A 21,938-nucleotide genomic window follows, 5' to 3' on the forward strand; every position below is an offset into this window, starting at 1 on the left:
ATCAGATCCAATTAAAAAGGTATATGTAACATAGAATGGTGTGTGTGTGTGTGTGTGTGTGTACGTGTGTGTCTATATCCATACTCACACATGAAAAAAGTATATACTTGATGTCTTCTTCAATCACTTTTTGCCCTGAACCCTTGAGATAGGGTTTCCCACTGAATCAAATGCTGACTGACCACATCTCCCAGGATCTGTCTTTCTCTGTACATTCAAGGTACTTGAATTATATATAAGTCTTATCATACCCAGATTTTATGTGAGTGTTGGTGATTCAAAGTCTGGTCCTTATGCTTGCAGACACACTCTCACCTGCCAAGTTGTTGCTCAGTGTCCTGTCCCTACTTCCATAGTTTTGGTTCTTCTTCTTCTCCTTCTTCCTCTTCTTCCTTTTCTTCTCCCTCTCCCTCCTTCTTCTCCATCTTCTTTAAATTCTTTTCTCTAGTAAAGCATTCTAGTTTTATTTATTGCTTGGACTGTGTTTGTGCTTTAGATTTGTATGATGGGATCTAATGGGTGGTGGTGGTGGAGCAAGAATGTTGAAATTTAACTTTCAATGTAAGCCTAATGAAATGTGAGAGAAAAATCTGTAAAATCACTGATGTTAAATGTTCAGATTCATTTCACAGACTTAAATTTCTTTCTGTTTGAGTTTCATATAAAATAATGGTATGCATATGATTTTGCTCATTATGTTGGCTGTTACTGTTTTTTCAGTATCAGGATCAAACACAGAGATTTCTGAGTGTTAAGTCCAATGCTCATTAACTGCATCTTGGTAATGACGTATCTCTGAAGAGTTTTGATGACTGAATAACAAAGTATAAAACTAATATTTAAGACAGATCATGAAACAAAACTGAGTAACCAATGATATTTCAATTATATTGATAATAATATCTAATTATTTTTGAGACTTCTAATGCAATTTAACATCTTTACTGAATTCAGAGTGACCTGTTTTGTAAATAGAATTTAAACTGATATACTTAGTTAACATGAAATCCTATTGGATCAGAATGGTAGCTAAACACAATGACTAGTCTTTTTTAAGGCAAAGAAGATGTGGACACAGAGATACAAAAGATCTCTTAATAGGTCATAAAATCTCTCAACATGATGTTAGGAAATGTGTTAGGAGTGATACTGACTCATGAAAATGAACAAGGATTGCACCAGCTTCCAGAAATTAGAATACACGCGCACACACACACACTTCATGCATTCATAGAGACTTTAAAAAAGTGTTTGCTGATAATTTAACTTCAAACTGGTAGCCTCCAGAATGACTCTTTCCCCCAACCACCTTAGACATTTGAAAAGGCAACCTATGAAGCTACAAGACTCTGTGAGATTGTCCAGTCTCATTTATATAGACACCCACGCTTTGGTCTTTTTTCTTCTTGAGCTTCATGTGGTCTGTAAGTTATATCTTGGGTATTGTGAGCTTTGGGGCTAATACCTACTTATTAGTGAATGCATACCATGTGTGTTCTTTTGTGATTGGGTTCCCTCACTCAGGATTATATTTTTTAGTTCCATCCATTTGCCTAAGAATTTCATGAATTCATTGTTTTTAATAGCTGAGTAATACTCCATTGTGTAAATATACCACATTTTCTGTATCTATTCCTCTGTTCAAAAACATCTGGGTTCTTTCCAGCTTCTAGTTATTATAAATAAGGCTGCTATGAACATAGTGGATCATGTGTCCTTGTTATGTATTTGAGCATCTTTTGGGTATATGCCCAGGAGTAGTATAACTGTATCCTTAGGTAAAACTATGTCCAATTTTCTGAGAAACTGCCAGACTGATTTCCAGTGTGGTTGTACCAGCTTACCTGATACATCCTGCGAACAATGGATGAGTGTCCTTTCTCCACATCCTTGCCAGCATTTGTTGTCACCTGAGTTTTTGATCTTAGTCATTCTGACTGGTGTGAGATGGAATCTCAGTGTTGTTTTGATTTGCACTTCCCTGGTGACTAAAGATGTTGAATATTTCTTTAGGTGCTTCTCAGCCATTCATTATTCCTCAGTTGAGAATTTTTTATTTATCTCTGTATCCCATTTTTAATAGGGTTATTTGATTGACTGTAGTCTAATTTCTTGAGTTCTTTGTATATTTTTGATATTAGCCCTCTATTAGATATAAGATTGGTAAAGATCTTTTTCCAATCTATTGGTTGCCATTTTGTCCTATTGACAGTGTTTTTTGCCTTACAGAAGCTTTGCATTTTCATGAGGTCCCATTTGTCAATTCTTGATCTTAGAGCATAAGCCATTGGTGTTCTGTCCAGGAACTTTTCTCCTGTGCCCATGTGTTTGAGGCTTTTCCCCAGTTTCTCTTCTATTAGTTTCAGTGTTTCTGGTTTTATGTGGAGGTCCTTGATCCAATTGGACTTGAGTTTTATACAAGGAAATAAGAATAAATAGATTTGCATTCTTCTACATGCTGATGTGCACACTCTGTGATTTCAATATTAAACAAAGACGGGGCAAGGAAAAACTATCTATCAATTAGAAGAAGAAATTAGCAGTGAATTAAGAATAAAACTAGAGGCAGAAATATTCTCAAAATAATGAATTTATCATGAAAAAGAAGGCCCAAGTAAAATGCTAACAAGAATTAGACATGGAATGTAAATGAACAATTGTATTTAGAAATGTCACTGATGACATTAGCATTAGAAGTTTTGTGGGGATGCCCAAATAAATCTCATCAAATTGTGGGTGAGAGAAAGGACACAGGAAATGAGACAGAAAGCATGGGTAGAGCTTAGAGATTTCTAGTGTAGACTTGAAAAGTATAGAAAAATATACTAGATAGTATGGTAAAGAAAATTAAGGATTTTTTTAATATAAGAAAATATTAACAAGAATGCGGTCATAGATATGCTAAAACAAACACAGATTCTAAAGGAGAATAGGCATAAAGGATGAGAAGAAATGTATAAGTTGGCATTAGATGCTAATTTTAGTTTGCTTATTTTACTAGCAAAGGCAGAGTTAGAATGATGGCTCAACGAATAAAGCATTTGCTACACAAATTTGAGGATCTGAGTTTGATTTCTAAAATCTTATATAAAAACCAGACATCATCATCATAATAATAATAATAGTGTATGTCTGTAATCTCAGCACTCTTAATGTGATACAGAGTGCCTCTGCAGAGGAGGCAGAGACTAGGAAATACCAGCTAGCTAACCATGAGCAGTGTCTAAACTGAGACCTTGTCTCAATAAAGTTAGAAAGCAAAGTGAGGACACATGACAATGTCTTCTGACCACACATGTGTGCACCCACTGTCATACACATGTGCATGCCCCCCCCCCCACACACACACACACACCACATTATCACAATGCAAAGATTAAAGAAGAATTTATAGAAATGATAGCAGATTATACAAATTCTAGAGCTGACAGGTTATATTATATACTGTGTAGAAATTAAAAAACATATTGCTTGATTGATTCAGTATTCTTAAAAGTCTGGAGGCTGCCTTCTTAATAAAATGCTTGCCATACAAGCATGAGTGCCTGAGCATGGATCCCCATGTTCATGGAAAAAATAATAGGTCTGATGATCTACAACTAAATCACAGTTCTAAGAATATTGAGACATGGGGACTTAGAGGGATCCATGGCCAAACAGTCTAAGGAGTCACAGTCAATGAGCTCTCAACCAATGAGAGACCCTGTTTCAAAAATGTGGGAGAAGATGAATCAAGGAAGACACTCAGTGTTGACCTTTAGCTTATACAGGTTCACAAATGGATACACACACACACACACACACACACACACACACACATCTTACATACACACCAAACATATATACTGACTTTTAGAGAATTTACAGATTACATCCAGTACAGCAGTGTATGTTAGAATAAAGATGATAATAGGATTATAATCTCGGAGAATCCAGGTAGTTCCCCAAGAGAAATGACATCATGAGCAACTGTGAAGGATGAGGGGAAAGAAGCCTAATGTGAAAAGTTCTCCCACTGAAGGAAGTTCTGCACAGGAAGGGCTACTTGGGGCTGCTGCATTCTGAAAGAAGTCTATGACACTTAGAGGCAGATAGATTTAGTTTCTGTACCATCTGAATCTAAAAAATTAAGCAAATACATTAAGAAGTTCTTTGCTGGGCGGTGGTGGTGCACACCTTTAATCCCAGCACTTGGGAGGCATAGGCAGGTGGATTTCTGAGTTCGAGGCCAGCCTGGTCTACAGAGTGAGTTCCAGGACAGCCAGGACTACACAGAGAAAACCTAGAACAAAAAAAAAAAAATAAAAAAATAAAAAAATAAAAAAACCAACAAAACAAAATACAAAACAAAAAAAAGTTCTTCAATTCCTAACTCTTTAACTCTTTTTTTGTTGTTTTCTTTTATGTGTAAAATGAAGGGGGGAAAGCAAACAGTTTTCTAGATGAACATTGAAGGTAGGAAAACAACCATGATGAAATATGTTTTACAAAGGCAACCGATGCAATTCTTTCTTGTTTGATGAGGGCATTATTTAGGATGTGAATATGATTCCTCTGAAGAAGCACCCTAATCACTATGCTTAGTTTTAGCTGTTTTTTCTTTTTTAGTATAAGTTTTGCACTGTCATTTTCAATTGAAGACTATTTATCATATTAATATATTCATTATGTGTTTCTGAGTGTGTAATGTGATATGCTACATCTGTGATGTTCAGAAAACAACTTTTGAGAGTCAGTTCTTTAGACTTTGTGGGACCCAGGGATTGAATCTAATCAGTCAAACACCCTTACCATCTCACCAGACCTGACTATAATTTTTAAGCAGTAATTCACATACACACACACACACACACACACACACACACACACACACACACTGTAGCAATAGAGATCTAGAATTACCTCAAAATTATTTTAAAAATGGAATTAAAAGAAGATAGATAAAATTTGAACGCTTCAACATCAAAGAAGCCCACTAAAATTTTATGTGATACTTTTGGAGACTGTATTACAAATGTTTATTTCAGGAACATATTTGCAAAAAAAAAAAAAAAAAAAAAAAAAAAGATAGCTACATCTTAAAAATCATTTTATTTTTATTTTTTTATATTGTAAACAGCAAATCTCTGCACGTATTCTCACAGACGAGGTGTCATCTGAATGCACAGCCCTGCTAATGTGCAATAGAGAGAAAAGTGAGACCACAAGGGAGATAAATGCAGAATGATGCATTGCTCTTGATGCACTTCTGACCTGGCACTTAGCCTATTTTTTAGTTTATTATATTGATAGTACATTCCCTGTGACAGTCTGCGACCTCTGGGACTATAAACCTAAAGTGTTTATCATTGAGTAGGTTTGAGGGAGGAGTGTAGGTATATAGAACACTAGGGAAGAGAAGAAAGCCAGTGGATATTTACATTCACAGAAGGATACAGAGAAAGGAAAAGGGAATTCAAGGAACTGGGACAATGACCAAGGATATCAGTCTCGAATGCATGCCCATTGTTTTCCTATAATTGCCAGCAATGAGAAAAATGAGTGAGTTGAGGAAAGTCAAATAAATATAAATATGTGAAGGGATGATTGACGACAGTCCATCTTCGTGGCCCAATTTGAGTAAATGTACTTTTCTCTTTAATGTCCCTCATAGTATGACACTGTACTCTGTTCACAACACTTGCTGTTCTCTTGTGTACTCAAGAAGAGGTTCTTATGTCTGGAGAATATTCCAACTGTACAGTGCAGCTGACTGCACCATAGTAGAATCACATATTATGCACTAGGGCCACTCTGCTCAACTATCTCAGGCAGCCATGATGGAAAGCTGAAATAAACACATGCCTGAGATAAGGAAGCCAAAGGTTGTCTTCTTCCATGTCATGTTTTCATATAAAGGAGCATTTAAATTAAAAAAGGATATTCATACTATAGTAGCTAGTTGTTTATACTGTAATGCTTTATCTTCCTAGATTCCTCAGTCCTCTTCCCCATTCTCACACACAACTCGAGAAATTAAAGTACTTCACCTGCCTTTCTGAACGTTCCCAAATACCCTTTAATTTTTTTCCATTATGCCAGCTTAGAGGTTAGACTAAAATTCACTGGACTGGTTTACTGATCTTGTGGATAGTGAACAGCTACTTATACAATACTCTCCAAGTAATATTTGAATTTCCTAAGGAGACATGAAGATTTAGATTGGTAACTTTGCCAGACTGCTCTTAAACTGGAGACATTGCATTACATCCAAGAGGATAAAACCAGAAGGTCTGCTCTCTCTCAATCTCAGAAGGAATAACAATATTGCAAGAGAACAATGTCAGGAGAGTAACCATGTCACATTCCTGTTTTCATATTTCAGTTAAAAAATTGGTCAGTTGGTATGCTTGTCAATGTGGATCTCTTATTTTCAATCTTCTCCTCTTCCCTCCCTCTTATCCCTCTCTTCCTTGCTTTCTTCCTTCTCTCCCCTTTCTCTTTCTTTCTAGATGCTTTTGTGAGGCAGGGTCTCACTGTTGATTCCAACCCTAACCTTCCGGTCTCAGCCTGTAGAGTGCTGAGATCATAAGTCTATACTATTGTGCTAATCTCAAACTAGAATTTTAATTTAAAACAGCATACAAACATTCACAAAACAACAACAACAGACATACTTACTGTAATAGTTATCTATATTCAGAAGTTTGCATTTCAACTCTGATGAATATATGGATTAAGAAAAACATAATGCGAAGTCATTGTGGCCCAGAAACAGAAATAACCATTGTATGAACAATTTGATCCCATCTGTCTATGTTGTTCTTGATACTCTTAATTCTAATCCTTTTTTTTTCTTTCAAGGAAGTTTACAGGTTCGATATCGACTAAGCAAGGATGAAAGTCATGTGTTCTCCATGAGCACAGAGAATCTGGCCAATAGAAGAATGCATCAGGTGAAGATTACCCGTGATGGGCCAGAACTTTCCATTCAGGTATTTCACTTCTAACCTTTCCACACAGAGCCTACATGCCAAGTCTTCTCTATCTAACATAATAAAGCTTGAGGAGGCCACATATTGGAGTAAAGAGAAGACTCGGAGTCTAGTCCAGCCCTTCCCATGTTTCTCCTTCTCCAGTGATATTCTCATCACCTAGAAAAGTGCTAGAAGTGCAAATTCTTGAATCCCCAACCAGAGCTATTCCATCAGAAATGACTGAGTAGGAAGAAGTACTGGAGACTGTAGTTGTGCTCAAGTTTAATCAGCTCTTAAATAGAGTGAGTAACAAGTACAAAGCACACAAAGAAGAAAGTAAAGAGATTGTAGAAGGGCTATAGGGGAAATAGGAATAGGATCCAGGTACAGAAGAGGGCACAGGTGATACAGAAGCCCTTGGGAAGGTACAGGCAGGTCTCCTATATACATTACTACTTACTTCCTAGTGCCAAGTGGGTCTTGTAGACACACAAGAGCTGCAAGGGTAGAAAAGACAGAAAGGGTTTCTGAAGGATTTATGTGTACACAGGGAGAACTGTCTGAGAAAACAGTGTGATAAGCTTATGTAAAATATAAGCTTATGTAAAATATTATATAAAATTATGTAAAATCTTTATAAAGAGCCAACAGCAAAATAGGAAAGATCTTAATAAAATCCAGCCAAAGTCTAGACTACCTCTCTTTGATCATCAATGAGAATGTTAATCAGCTTAGCAATCACAATTTTGTTTAGTTAAGTTTAATCCATTGCTCTTATGTCATCCAAATTTGTCACATCAAGTCCCTTTCTCTTTCCTTGATACTAACAAATGCAATGCCATCTTTTTCAAAAGATGACTTTGTTCTCTTTCTCTGTGATGTAAGTATCCTTTAAAAAAGGCAACACACATTCTCATTAGCCTGTTTCTTCCTATCTTGATCTGTGAGTTTGTGTGTGCTCTCTTTGTCTCTCCCATTGTTGGATTCAATAGTCCAGCCTTTTATGGCCCACCTTACTACCTATGAGTCAGATCTCATGGTCTTTTCACAGGCATAGCTCAAAAAATCCTTCTGTTTTCTAGACTTTAAAAAAAAGGTTTATTTATGTATTCTATGTATATGATTACACTGTAGCTTCTTCAGACACACCAGAAGAGGGCATTGGATCCCATTACAGATGGTTGTGAGCCACCATGTAATTGCTGGGAATTGAACTCAGGACCTCTGGAAGAGCAGTCAGTGCTATCAACCTCTGTGCCATCTCTCCAGCTCCAAGCCTTTTAAACACCTTTCCAGATCCACCAAATAATTGTCTGAAGTACAAACCAAGCAATTATTGAATGCATCTACACCAAGCAAGCGAACAAGCAAGCAAAATCTTTCTGGCTCAAAAGAAGAAATATAATTTTCATCAGAAATTATTATTCAGATATAATTTCATTATTCAGAATGCTGGAAGTAATATTTTCAAGTGTTTTTTAGAAAAGTCAATATATACCAATTTCCAAAGTGAATCTTCCACATGAATTACCTTATTAATTTCTATGGAAAATGCCATAAGAAAGACCTTAAATTAATTCTGGCTTGCAGTTTCAGAGTATAGTCCTTCATTGCCACAGAAGCATGAGACAGATGGACACATTCCACTCCCATTCAGGAAGCAGAGAGAGATGAATGCTGGTGCTCAGCTCATTCTCTAGTTTGTATTTATTCCAGAACACAAAGCTTTGGGATACTGCTGCACTCATTTGCTGTATGTATCTACACCAAAATTAATCCAATCTAGAAACTCACCTATACACACATGATTAAAAGTTTATTTTTATGCCGGGCAGTAGTGGCACATGCCTTTAATCCTAGCACTTGGGAGGCAGAGGCAGGTGGATTTCTGAGTTCAAGGCCAGCCTGGACTACAGAGTGACTTCCAGGACAGCCAGGGCTACACAGAGAAACCCTATCTCGAAAAACAAAACAAAAACAAAAACAAAAGTTTATTTCTGTTTTTGATTCTGATTTTGATATAATTGACAGACAAGACTAATTATTACACTTTTCTTCCCCTTAGTCCCAGAATGTTACACAAAAATTATACTACTCAAGGCATGAATGATGTTACGTTTATAGAACCCAATGTTGGAGTATTGTGTAAAATATTTCTTAGGAGGCATGAGTGAATGTTTACTCACTGCAATCATAGTGGCCTGGATCTTCCCACAGTAACAAATTCAAGTTAATTCCTTATAGTCATGTCCAGTGGTGGATACAATATAGGCAAACAATCTCTCATTGATACTCTCTTCCAGTTGGTTCTAGGTTATGTCAAGTTAATTCTCAAAAATAGACCAAGTGATATGACTTCAGTGTTTAAGTTTGGGAGTATCCTGGCTGGAGCCTCACTTTTTGAACTTTCTGTAATTAGTGCTATAGACAGATTTTCAAGTGAGTGGTATAAGGCAAAAATTACCCAGAAAGTTTCTCTGACCCTTGAAACATGTCACATGGAGAGCAATGGAGAGAATTTCAGGGGGTCATCTGGGAGGTTTATTTTGATGTGGCCTTTGGGAGAACATCTTTGATAGCTTATTTCTTCAACACCAGTGCAATGAACTAATTCACAACAGATTAGATTAAGGGAAGGCTTACTGGGAAACTGTACTTGGGTGAGTTCACTGGTCCCAAGGATTGTAGCCCAGGGAGTCAACATGGGCAGTGGAAAGAAAGACAGAAAGGACAAGTGTGTGCCTTCTTACAGAGAGAAAAGAAGAAGAGAGTGGGAGGGGCAACCACAATGTTTAGATTATAGATGGAAGAGCCTATGGGAGAAGGGCAGATAGCATAGCACCTGGACTGGAAAGTTTAAGGTTTGGTGCAGGGTATGCCAGGTGGGGACAGAGGGATGCTGGGAGAACCTGGAGACCAGCTTTGCTTTGACATGTAAAATATGGACCTTAGTTTCTTGTCCCAGTCCCATACCACACCATTAAGTATGACCATTATTTTTCCAATTAGATGGAAGTTCAAAAATAATTATTGGACATATAACACAAATGATGCCCATGACATCAGAAATTTACCACTTACTTATTATATCATTCCTGAAATGAGTTGGAAGAACACATTTGAACATGTGTGGGTTAGAGTTAAGGTTAGTGCAGGTGCTTCATTAGTGAATAATAGCAATTGTAAATATAACTTCCTGTTTGTGTACTGTGTCTCTGTACTATATGGAGGGCAGAGGACAACCTCAGTTCTGCCCCCCCTTTTTTTGTCTGTTTTGTTTTTGTTTTTGACACAAGGACTCTTATAGATCTATAAATCACAAAGAGGAACCTAGGTTGGGTCTCTAGTGAGCTCAAGAAAACTCCTCTCCTCTTCCTCCCAAGTGCGAGGATTGCAAACATATGCTATCATATTTGACATTTTACATAGATCCTAGGACCAAATTGATGTCATTGTACTCCTGTGGCAACCATTTTACTCATTGGTCTACTCTCTAGTTCCTTGTTTGTTTATAATTTTAATGAAGTTCTGATGGAAAAACAGAGCATGTTTTGTTGAATGTTTTACAAAGAATATTCTGAACACCTTTATATTGTCTGTATCTTCACAAACAAAGACAAGTAGACAGAGAGTGCAGTAAAATGGATGTGTTTCATTTCTCTATGTAACTTTCACCCTTTTCTTCATAGTTGATAATAAGCAGCCACTAGTTATTTGCAAAATGCTGATGAAAGCAGAAAAGACTAAAGCAATGAATGACCTTATATTTTTATCATAACAGTTTGTTGACCCAGGAAAATAGCATGTTTGACCTTCTGGCCATTCTACCCCCAGCCCAAGAACACACACATGCACATGCAACCCGCACATGCACATGCCCCTTCGCATTCACATGCATGCACACACACACACACACACACACACACACACACACACACACACACATCATACTTTCATACATATATACATACATACATACATACATACATACATACATACATTCTTTCTTGGTCATCTACAAAAGTTGTTTGATGTAAGCAAACAAACACAACAATAGCAAAAAGCAGGTCTTCATGTATCCCTAGCTCTGGGCAGCCTGTATGGAGCATTTCAGGAATGCTCCACAGCTATCAGAAAGGAAGGCCAGGTGATTACAAGTAATCTTACCAAGTAAGATCCCCAGCATTGCTACATTTCCCTCTCTTTACAACTTGGCTTTCAAAATGGCCTTTTCAAGGACAGTTAGACAAATCTGGCTGCTTGGGGAGCACAGATAGGGATCTTGAGTCCAGAAACGACATGGCCATGCACAATTTTTTATGTACTAATGTGTGCCTTACTTGAGTAATTTAGCATTGTGACTTCTTTTTCTATGTCACTAGGTTGATCTATTTCATAGCATTGAAAGGAAAATGGCATTCGGAAGTTTTTGCATTTGTGTCTATTTCATACAGTGTTTATCAGATAGGAAATATTGTAGTCTAATTTTAAAAACAATAAAATATCATCAAACCAACACACTATGGTGTAATAATTTGTACTGAACTATAGAATGAACTAAAAGATGTGAATATTCCTAAAGAGAGAAACTCAGCGGATATGTGTAGATTGAGAGTTGAGGATGAAGGAACTAGATGGAAAATTAGGTATTAGTCCTGATCCTTTTGATTTTTCCTAGGCAGAGCACACTCACTCACCCCATCCTATGGTTGTCTCTTTTCCTTTCTTTGCACCTTTCTTTGCCTTTGCACTATAAAATGATGAGAAGAGTCTCATTTGGAAGTTCAGAGTGGAGTTTGCAAAATAGGGTTAAGGCTCAGTTAATGAAGCATTTCCCTTGCCAGCATGAAGATATGAATCTTTGCTCAAATCCCAGAAGCCCTATAACAATGTAGGAGAGATTGATAACCACACACTTGTAAAATCTGTGATGGTGTGAGAGAAGGTAGAGGCATGCTGTTTCCTGGGACCCTGTTGGCCAGGTAGCCTAGCCTATTTGGTCAAGTTCTAGGCCAAAAAAAGAACCTGCCTCAGAAAAAAAGTGGAAGATACCTCAGGAATGAGACAAGGGTTTGTCTTCTGTTGTTTAAATAGTATATACAGATGCACACTCTTTCTCAAATGATAGAGATTGGAAGAATCTCCTGGATCTGACTAAACTGAGAAAAATGGAGTTAGATTGGTGATGCAGCAGAGGAAGGAGGAAGAGGAGGGTAGCAAACCAGAATCAGCAGTATATGAAGCCAGGGTTGATTACTAAAAGAGAACCCCAGAAAAGAAGGCCTGGAAAATCCAGCAGTGACTTCTCTGTTCAGCCTTCCAGTGTGAGGTGATCAGCCTTCCCTGTTAATAGCAGGAATGTGTTCAGTCTCTCCTCCAGAATCTTTTAAACTATGCTTCATGAGTAGGAAACCCTGCAGCCCACACCTGAGAGTAGGTCAGGGATATGGAGGAAACAAAATGGAGGAGGCTATAAGAGCAAGAGACAAGGAAGCAATGTGAATGGGCAGCACAGCGGGGTCCTGTTTAATATCCTGGAGCAGGTGCGGGAGGGTTTCCCTGCTTACTTATTTTCAGAAAAGAATCCTGGGAAAACTTCCCAGTGTGTGTGTGGGGGGGGGGGGGGTAAAAACAAGACAATAGCCCTGTCAGGTATCTAAGGAAATGGAAGCCCTTGAAAGACCCTATTTTACAAGAAGGAAAGAAAAGGTATTTTGTATGCATCATTGCACAACTGGTAGGTCACTTTGAATTACTCTTGAGAATGAATTCTAGAGAGCAGCCTGCCCTGTGTTAGACTGTAAGTGGTTTACAAATGGGATTGCTTTATGCCTTCTCAAATCCTGGGCTATGGCTTTGTTTTATTTTCCTACAGATGGACCAGCAACTCTTCAGCTATAATTTCTCCCCAGAAGTTGAGTTCCGGACACTGAGGTCACTTGTCCTAGGCAAAGTCACAGGTCTGTTTTTCTATTCTATACTTTTCACTGGATGTTGTTAAATGTAATGAACTTGCCATCTCTGTTTGTGTGTTCAGGGATTCACATCTGAAGACTTTGCTCTTATCTGAGGCCAGGGGTGATTACCAAAGGATCACCCTAGATATAGTCCTGATAGTCCTGATATTGGCTTTGAAACAAGATGTACTAAGAAATACACATGGCAATGATGTAAAATGCCATTCACATCTGCTTTATTCATTGGTTAGTTCATGATTAATAGTTACTTATTTGCAGTAAATATTTTGTTGGTAAATTTTTAATAATCCAGGGAGAAATATAATGAAGTAATAAAGCAAAATAACATTTTAATTTAAGTTTTATAATAATTATTATTTTTTAAATAGTCAGATTTTTACTTAAATCTTTTTTTTTTAAACCTAAGTGAATAAAATAGGAAGCTGAATTGCAGAATTGAAAGCTCCATTAGAAGTATCAATCTTCTTGTTATCATGGAGGCTTTGTGAATTTTCACTTTCTGTTTGAGAATATGTACTGCCTGTACAACACTAAACTTTTGATAATTTCTTGAAGAATTGGATATATTAAAAGATATCTGATCTTTAACAGTGCCTTTTGGCTCTTAAATATATTTTGAATACAACTAATGTAGACAATAGGCCTTTGCATTAGTCACGATTTATACTATTTTTCTCATCCTTTCCTTTTAATTTTTTTAATTTTTAAAACCTTCTTATGATCTTGCATAGAACATAGTTGAGTTTTATTTCACTTACTGCTCATCTGTACGTGTGTATAATGTTTTGTGTGTGTACACATTCACATGTATGACCTTGGGCAAGTAGATACCATTGTATGCTTTTGGAGAGCAACAACTTTGAGTATTTGTTGTTCTACCTTGTTTGAGATAGGATCTATCTGTTGTTCTGTGCTTTGTACATCATGCTGTAAAAATACCTGTATTACTTCCTCTGGCTTCATATGGAGATGCAAAATCAAATCTTTAAGCAGCCATCTCCCTGATCTCCAGTTTTTTATCTATAGTATCTGGGTACCTATGTTTTAGAAGTTAGCAAATTGCAGGTCTTTTGTAGATTTTGAAATTATTTGTACATTTGGACTTCTGACTGCCCTGTTATTTCCTACTTTTCTTTTTTAAAAAAAAAAAAAAAAAAACCTCATATTCTCTGGTTCTGTTGGTGGCAGTACAGTTTAGAAAACGTTGACAATTTTGGTTACATTAACCAGGAATGCACTTAAATCACTTAAATCTGAGTCTTTTTGTTTGTTTGTTTGTTTGTTTGTTTGTTTTTGGTTTTTCGAGACAGGGTGTTTAATCTGAGTCTTAATATCAGCTTTTAGAATAACTTCTAAGAAAATCTGTGGGTCTTTGTAGGGTACTTCAGGTGCTTTGGTTACCTACTAATCATTGACAAGACTGTAGAAGCCGCCCTGCCTTGTGTACCAAATGTAGATTTGCAAGACAGAGGAAATAATCTCTGAAAAATTGTAGGGAATGAGTTGTGTTAACAGTGTAACAGCTTTGGTAGGACAAGAAATGACCAACTGTTTGTCTAGTCTTCTAGATTTATAAATAATATAGCATAATATGTACATAATGTGAGTGTACAATAAGTCTAGAAAATGTCAGTTTAAGTTTTCCAAGTGACAGACAGATGAATAAATTAATATAAATGATTTCATGATTTGCTTAATTTCTCACCCTACCCCATACCTAATAATATTAATACTCGTAATAATAAAAAAGCTATTTCTGAATCTGTTTGTTTTGGTTCACTAATATGGCTCTAGTGAATTTTTACTCTCTTTTCTTCATATCTTATATATTTCTAGTTTGTACAAAATGTGATTTTCTACTTTCTGAGCCAACCCATTTTGATATATTCTTTTTCTGCCTTAAAGTCTCTGACTTATAAATTTTTATCTGAAGAAAGGTATTTATCTCATCATTACTCTCAGAAGGTTATTTTGATCTTCAGAAAATAGCCAAAGGGTATTACATTTTAGCTGGAGGGAGAAGGAAGGGAGAGAGGTAAGGGAGTAGGGACAGGTAGTGGGACTGGTAAGAGGGAGAGGTAGAGGTAAGGGGGAGAGGGAGAGAAAGCACAAGTGCATTTTGAGTGGCTATAGTGGCAGGAACACTGGTTCATGATTGCTTCCAATGCATACTTCTCCAAGGTCTGCATCCACAATGTTATCACTGGAGCTAGAAACTGTTTATATGAGCAGGGATCACAATGGAAAAAAATCACACATGTGCATCTCAGTCACTGCCATTCTTTGAAATGTGGAGGTTCCCATGAGCACACCCCTTCACTGTTGTTTCCTTTTACTTGAAATCTCCACAGTTGGTTCTATTTTTGAAAACTGCAACATATTACATGCCCAGAACACACAGCTGATTTGATTATATGTTCTTAAGGATAAGAAGTTTGGTGGGTGGGTGTATGTTGATGTTGTGCAATTCTATGTGTCTGGTTATAAATTTCTTTTTAGAGTTTGCTGCTTGGTATTTTTATGCTTCTTGAGTCTCTATTCACTAGTTCATATGTATCTTTGTATCTAGTCACATTCAGTATTCATTGTTATCCATTAATTATCAGATTTTTCAACATACCAACTGTTGATTCTTTCATATTCTATGTAGTTACTTCTGAGATATGACTCTGATCAATTTTAGACTGTCAAATTTCACTCTCAAATATTTTACATTCTTAAAGACTTTACTGTCAAAACAGTAAAAATTCTAGGCATATACAACACTTTTATATTTTACTAGTGGTTGTGTGTGTGTGTGTGAGAGATACACAGAGAGACAAATACACACACACACACACACACACACAGAGAGAGAGAGAGAGAGAGAGAGAGAGAGAGAGAGAGAGAGAGAGAGAGAGAGAGAGAGAGAGAGAGAGAGAGAGAGAGAGAGAGATTTTACAAAGGGGGAGAAAAAAAACATATTTAGACAAATCAATCATTTCCACAAAGTCATCTCTTCCTGGAGATGGCTCAGGAAGTATCATTGGATATTCATTACCAAGGTGTTTCAAAGCCTTTGCTTTACTTGATCCTCTCATAAGAATCAAAAAGTCCTAGAATTCCTATGGCTTAAAGTTTCTAAAGACAAAGAACCACAAACAACTGCAACAGGAGACTTTCCTGGATGGAGATTGAACCTAGGGCCTCCACTAGATATGCCCGTACACTAATTTCTTATTCTACTCCCAGAACAAGGCTCTTCTAATATATTTTCCCTGGAATTCAGAAGTAAAGGGTTATTATTATTGTTTTCCAAAACTAGTAGGTGATTTTTCCATGATGTACAAATTTAGGGGGAAAAGCACTTTTTAAAATATGGAAACATGTTAATATCAGATGGAAAATAGCCATAACTATCCAATTCTACATTGGCATTAAGATGGCATTCACAGCATACTGATGGCTATTTCTTTCTATAGCTAATATTTCTTCTATTTGGTGATTTGCTGGCTCAAAGCTTAAACACATCAGAGACATGATTTCTAAGGACTAAGGGCTAAGAATTTGCTTAGGTATTTTTTCACTTCCACTTGACCCTAAAAAGCCACATAGAAATGAGCTAAACTCCATCTCGTAGAAAACCTGTACATCACAGAGCAGTGGGTGAAAACCTTCAAATCCATTGGATCTGGTAAGCTGACATAGGTTCTAAGGGTATCTATTCAAGAACAGAGTTGTTTAATTCAAGGAGTTCTTCCATTTATATTTTAAGTCTGTGGCATACTTCTCAGCTGCATTGTAAACATGAGTGAGAATCTTCATTATTCCATGCAACTCATAGAGGATGACAGAGGAATTTCACACTATTCATGAAAAGTATATTCCTTGAAGTACTCATTTTTAAAGATGATAATTTCATTTTCACTGTATGGTCAGTTGGGTTTTTCTTATGATTTAGATCTGGTATATTCAATTTAAAACTGAGAAACAAAATTGCAAAGTAGATGGTGCTATGCATATCTATGTTCATACATATGTCTCTTATTTATGTGAATACTACTGTATACATGCTTTGCCAGAGATCTGTGTGAAGGCCAGGGGACAATCATGGATGTGGCCCTGGGTTTGTACCTCCTTAGGGGAAGGGTCTCTTGTTCAGCACTGACTACAGCAGGCTAGCTGGCTGCAAACCTTCCAAAGATCTTACTCTGTCTCTTTCCTGTCTCAAAGAAAGAACACTAGGAATCCAGGTGCATGCTCTCACCTACATCTAGCTTTTTGTGTATTCTAAGGATTATGCTCGCACAGTGCCTGTTTTATCTATTCAGCCATCTACCAAGCTGAGTTATTGAGTGTTAAAAATTATATAAAATATTAAAGAGAACTGAGTTTGAAATATATCTAGCAAGGCCACAGTAAATAGAACTTCCAAAGAGGCATGGTTATATTTTTCATAAATATGTCTCTCTGGTACATTGTGCGGAGGGTGCTACTCCCTATCTGTCAGTGTCTTAAGGGTATGTCACATCCAGGTCAACACAATGATAAGAGAAAATCTGAATGTGAAGCTGTTGGGTTGTAGCGTGTGCATGGGTCCATTTCTGGATTGAATTGTGAGTCCCACGTTTTCCCTGCTACCCCTCAAGGGACTAGGGCCACAGCAGAAGCACGAGAATTTGCCTGTATTCACTTTAAGCTAGTACCAGGCAGACACTGTGCTATCTGAAGCTATGTGACTCTGCTGGGGGGTAAAAGAACACAATCTGAGGTACCACAGGAGGGGAGGGGGGCAAACTTTTGGGTTGGGTGTCCCTGGGCCAAAAGGCAGCCAGGAACTGACTGGTTCTCAGGCCCTTGGGCTCTCAGGTACCACTGGAAGGCTGTAGAAAGCCCGACTGTGGGTATGTACCGGCTAGATTGGCCTGCAACTGAAGAGGAAAGGGGGAAAGATGATCTCTGGCTGGGTTCCACGGGGATGAGAGTCTTGGTTTCTGTAACTTGCTTGGCTAAGTGATGCCTGGCTTGACTTGCTTACTTAGGTTGACTTGCTTACTCCATGACTGAAAGGTCATCAGCAGGAGATTAGATGGTTGCTCTGTAGTTGTAAACCTCTGCAGTTCCCCACAACGGGTCCCAAAGAAGAGAAATAGGCTATGATCTTAAGATATTTATTGTCATGGTGGAAAATGGATGAAACTATACCCTGATATTTTCAGGGCAGGCCCTGAGGTTAAATACCTTTTTCAGGGAGGAGGATCTGAGAAGGAATCTTTAACTGGCTATACTCTCTGGCCTTTAGGTACCTCATTAATACAGAGATCTGTCTTGAGGCTCTGTGGCCTGTAGTCATGCCCTCTACCTGTGAAAGGTCTAGTAGGGGCTTTGTCCTACATGACCAGAGGACACCACTCTATGGAGGTCTTCAGCCTGGTGTCAGGAACCTGTGTTAGGAGCCTGGAGTTTGGGAGCATGGTGAAATGCACGCCTTTCCTTAGGATCACCTGTATCCCACCTGGGGTCTCTCAGGATCACCTGGGGTCTCTAGCGATTTCTAGCTGGTGCTTGACCAGAAACCATGCTGTCCTTTCATGGTCCTACATGAAGCCAACTTTCCGAATTTTGCTGAATTTAGAAACACAAGTGCCATCATCATTTGACTTTCTAGATCTGCTTGGTTCTGCCTCGACATGACTCTACTCCCCTTTTTGTGTTCATTCAGTTTTAGAATTGTAATAATCGTGAGGAAACCAGAAACCCAACACTTAAACACTACCAGTTCATTTTGTCCCATCAAAGAAAAAGAAAAAAAATCTCTCCTTTTTAAAAACACAAAACAAACAAACAAACAATAAACAAACAAACAAAAGACCCTCTTGGAAAAGTTATGATGTGAATATCCCAACATCAATTTTTCAGCTGGCAACTACAACTTATGACAGCACCTAGATGGTAGGAAGCCACTGAATGCCACTTTGTGATCATCCACAAGCTATGAATGTGGAGGAGAAAAGCTGGCTTTGGTGTTAATGATTGTAGTGGATTGAACGACTATAGGTTCATACGTTAGAAATGTCTTGATTAACAATCAGTGGACTTGTTTGTTGGAGAAGATATACCAGTTGGGTAAGACTTTGAGATTTTAAAGGCCCACACTACTCCCAGTTCTCATTCTCTCTCTCTCTCTCTCTCTCTCTCTCTCTCTCTCTCTCTCTCTCTCTCTGATTTGTAGTTGTTTTCTCAACATTACAGCTCTTAGCTACTGCTCCAGCACCATGCCTACCTGCCTGCCATAATTCTTTAACTACAATAGTCATGGATTCAACCTCAGAAGCTACAAGCAAATCACCAAATTAAATAATTTATTTTAGAGGTTGCTTTGGCCATGGTGTCCTTTCAGAGCAATACAAAAGAACTCAATCAACTCCATATACTTAAAACAGGAAAGACTATGGCTAAAAAGGAAAGTAAGATGCTCTTTTCAGGCAGCTATGGACTGTCAACAGGAATAATTAACCTTGATTAAAAAACAAGATAGAAAAATAGGTTTCAGCTTCAAGAAGAACAAGAAATTGTGGGTAATCAGCCCAAGGATATATTTGTCTTTATCAATAATCCAACTGAAATAATTATTTTTGAAAGACTTTTAATCTACTTTTTTTTCTTACATGGCCTGTGTATATTTGTGTGTGTGTGTGTGTGTGTGAGTGTGTGTGTGTGTGTGTGTGTGTGTGTGTGTGCAGGTATATTTGTAGAGGTTGGAGTTTGACAACTGAAGTCTTTCTTGATTACTTTCCATCTTATTCACTGAGGCAAAGCCTCTCTATCGAATCCAAAGCTCACCTATATTATTGCCATTCTAGCCTCCCTGCTCAAGGGATCTTATCTCCACCTTCTGAACCTGGAATTAAAGAGGAGTTTGCTACATGTTTACCCAGCATTTATGTGTGTTCTGGAGATCCATAAGTACTATCCTTATATTTGCATAGCAAGCACTGTTAAACATGAAGCACTTTTTCAGCCCCAGTAAGCCTTGTTTTCTTTTAGATAAGGGTATTCATTTATTTTAGAGCAAGTTTATGGCTTCCCAAGTGTACGAGTTACTTTTCTATTGCTGTGCAAAAGCACCATGACCAAAGGCAACATGAGGAAGAAGGTGATCAAGAACAGTCTGTGAGAGAAGCCAAGGCAGAAACTTAAACAGCACAAAAACTTGCAGGCAGGAGCTGAAGCAGAGGTCATGGAAGAGTGGTGTCTACTTCCTTCTTCCTCATAGCATGCTCAGTGTGCTTTTCTATAGAACCTAAAACCACAAGACCAGGAGCAGCATTACCAAAAATGAGCTGGATCCTCCCATATCAATCAGTAGGCAAGAAAATATCCTACATGCTTGTCTACACCATTATGGAGGCATTTTCTCAATTGAGTTTCCCTCTTCTCAGATGACTCTAGCTTGTGTCAATTTGAAATAAATACTAGTTATTACAACTGATTCCATGTAAATGTCATATAAACACAACACTGATAAATTATAACCTATCCATTTTTATTCATTTCTAAGGTGACACATTAATATCAACACCACAATATAAAACATTTTATATACTTAAAGAATTCTGCAGTGTTACAAATTTAAGCACTTAAAAGTTCAACATTTCTTTGAAATATTTCAAACATCTCTAAAATTCCAAAGATTTTAAGATTTTAGTCTCTTAATTGGGGGCTCCTGTGAAATCAAAAATAAATGAAATACTTTCTCTTTCCAAGAGGAAATAACTAGGGCATAATCAAGATTGGCTCAATTCACAAATAAACCCAACAATAAATAACTGAGTGTCTAGGGTCTAGGATCCACTTATGATCTTCTGATCTCCTCCAAAAGACCTAGATGATTTCTCTGGCTCCCTCTCTCCAACCCACACAGCTTGTCTCCTAGGAGCACTGCATTCCATGGCTGCTTCTGTCATAGAAGCTATTTCTTATTTTAGGAATTTTTAAAACCCTAAGGCCTTCTGCTGTAACTGGGCTACAATTTAAACAATAACCTCTATGAGCTCTCTTTACAGATGCTACCCCTGTCTTCCTATACCAAGCCTCAAATGGATTAAATAACCTTAATGCCTTCAAAACAATTACCATCTAGATGAACTTTTTAAAAAATTTTCATCAATTATGCCATTCTTTTACATATCAAATGATATGCCACTTCCCAATTAACCCCTCCACCAACCCCCAACCCATGATATCCCACTTTCCAGTGGTGACCCCTCCATCACCACCCCCATCCCACATCTGCCCTCTCCCTCCTTTTTGCCTGTATGAGAGTGCTCCCCTACCTGCTCACACTCTCCTGTCCCATTTTTCCAACATCCCCCCCTACTCTGGGGCATCAATCCTCTCTCATTGCTGTAGGGCAAGGCCATCCTCTGCTACACATGTATCTGGAGACAAAGATCCCTTTAGGTACACTCTTTGGTTGGTGGTCTAGACTCTGGGAGAACTGGGTAGTCAGGCCAGCCTATGTTGTTCTTCCAATGGGGTTGCAATCCCTCTCTGCTCCCGCAATCCTTCTGCAAGCTCCCCCACCAGGTTCCCTGAGTTCAGTCTGATGGTTGGCTCCAAGCATCCATCTTTGCATTGCTGGCTGGACCTCTCCAGAAACTGCCACACTTATTTCCTTTCTGCATGTGCCTCTAGATAAATCTTATGCTACAAAATTTGGCTTCTACCATAAGATACAACCTTGGCTTCCTCTGAAACACAGCTTCTATGTTCTGATCCTTAGGAAACAATATCCAGAAGACTTTATCTTGATAATATTGATTTTTACTTAATTCCCACTAATTTCTCAGCTCCAGCTTACTGGAACAGTTGTTCATGCAATGCAGAGGATTTACTTTAGTGGTATTCATATCTTGTTAATCACAGAAAATTCTTCAGCCCCACTTGATAACCCATAGATTTTAAAATCTAAAACATGCAATGACCCTCATAGACTCTTTAAGTACCTCTCAAATTTCTCTTT

The 21,938-nt window shown here is 37.8% G+C and overlaps 1 protein-coding gene across 1 annotated transcript in view; it reads left to right on the forward strand.

Annotated features, from left to right (window-relative positions):
* LOC117716146 (contactin-associated protein like 5-1) overlaps positions 1-21,938 on the forward strand; it is an 838,779-nt gene that overhangs the window by 774,139 nt on the left and 42,702 nt on the right. Inside the window, exons 20-21 of the mRNA XM_034513074.2 lie at positions 6,844-6,974; positions 12,832-12,916. Coding sequence (XP_034368965.1) covers positions 6,844-6,974; positions 12,832-12,916 — 216 coding nt within the window. The remainder of the gene's footprint in view (positions 1-6,843; positions 6,975-12,831; positions 12,917-21,938) is intronic.

This window comes from Arvicanthis niloticus, chromosome 10 (assembly GCF_011762505.2).
Source record: "Arvicanthis niloticus isolate mArvNil1 chromosome 10, mArvNil1.pat.X, whole genome shotgun sequence".
NCBI lineage: Eukaryota > Metazoa > Chordata > Mammalia > Rodentia > Muridae > Arvicanthis > Arvicanthis niloticus.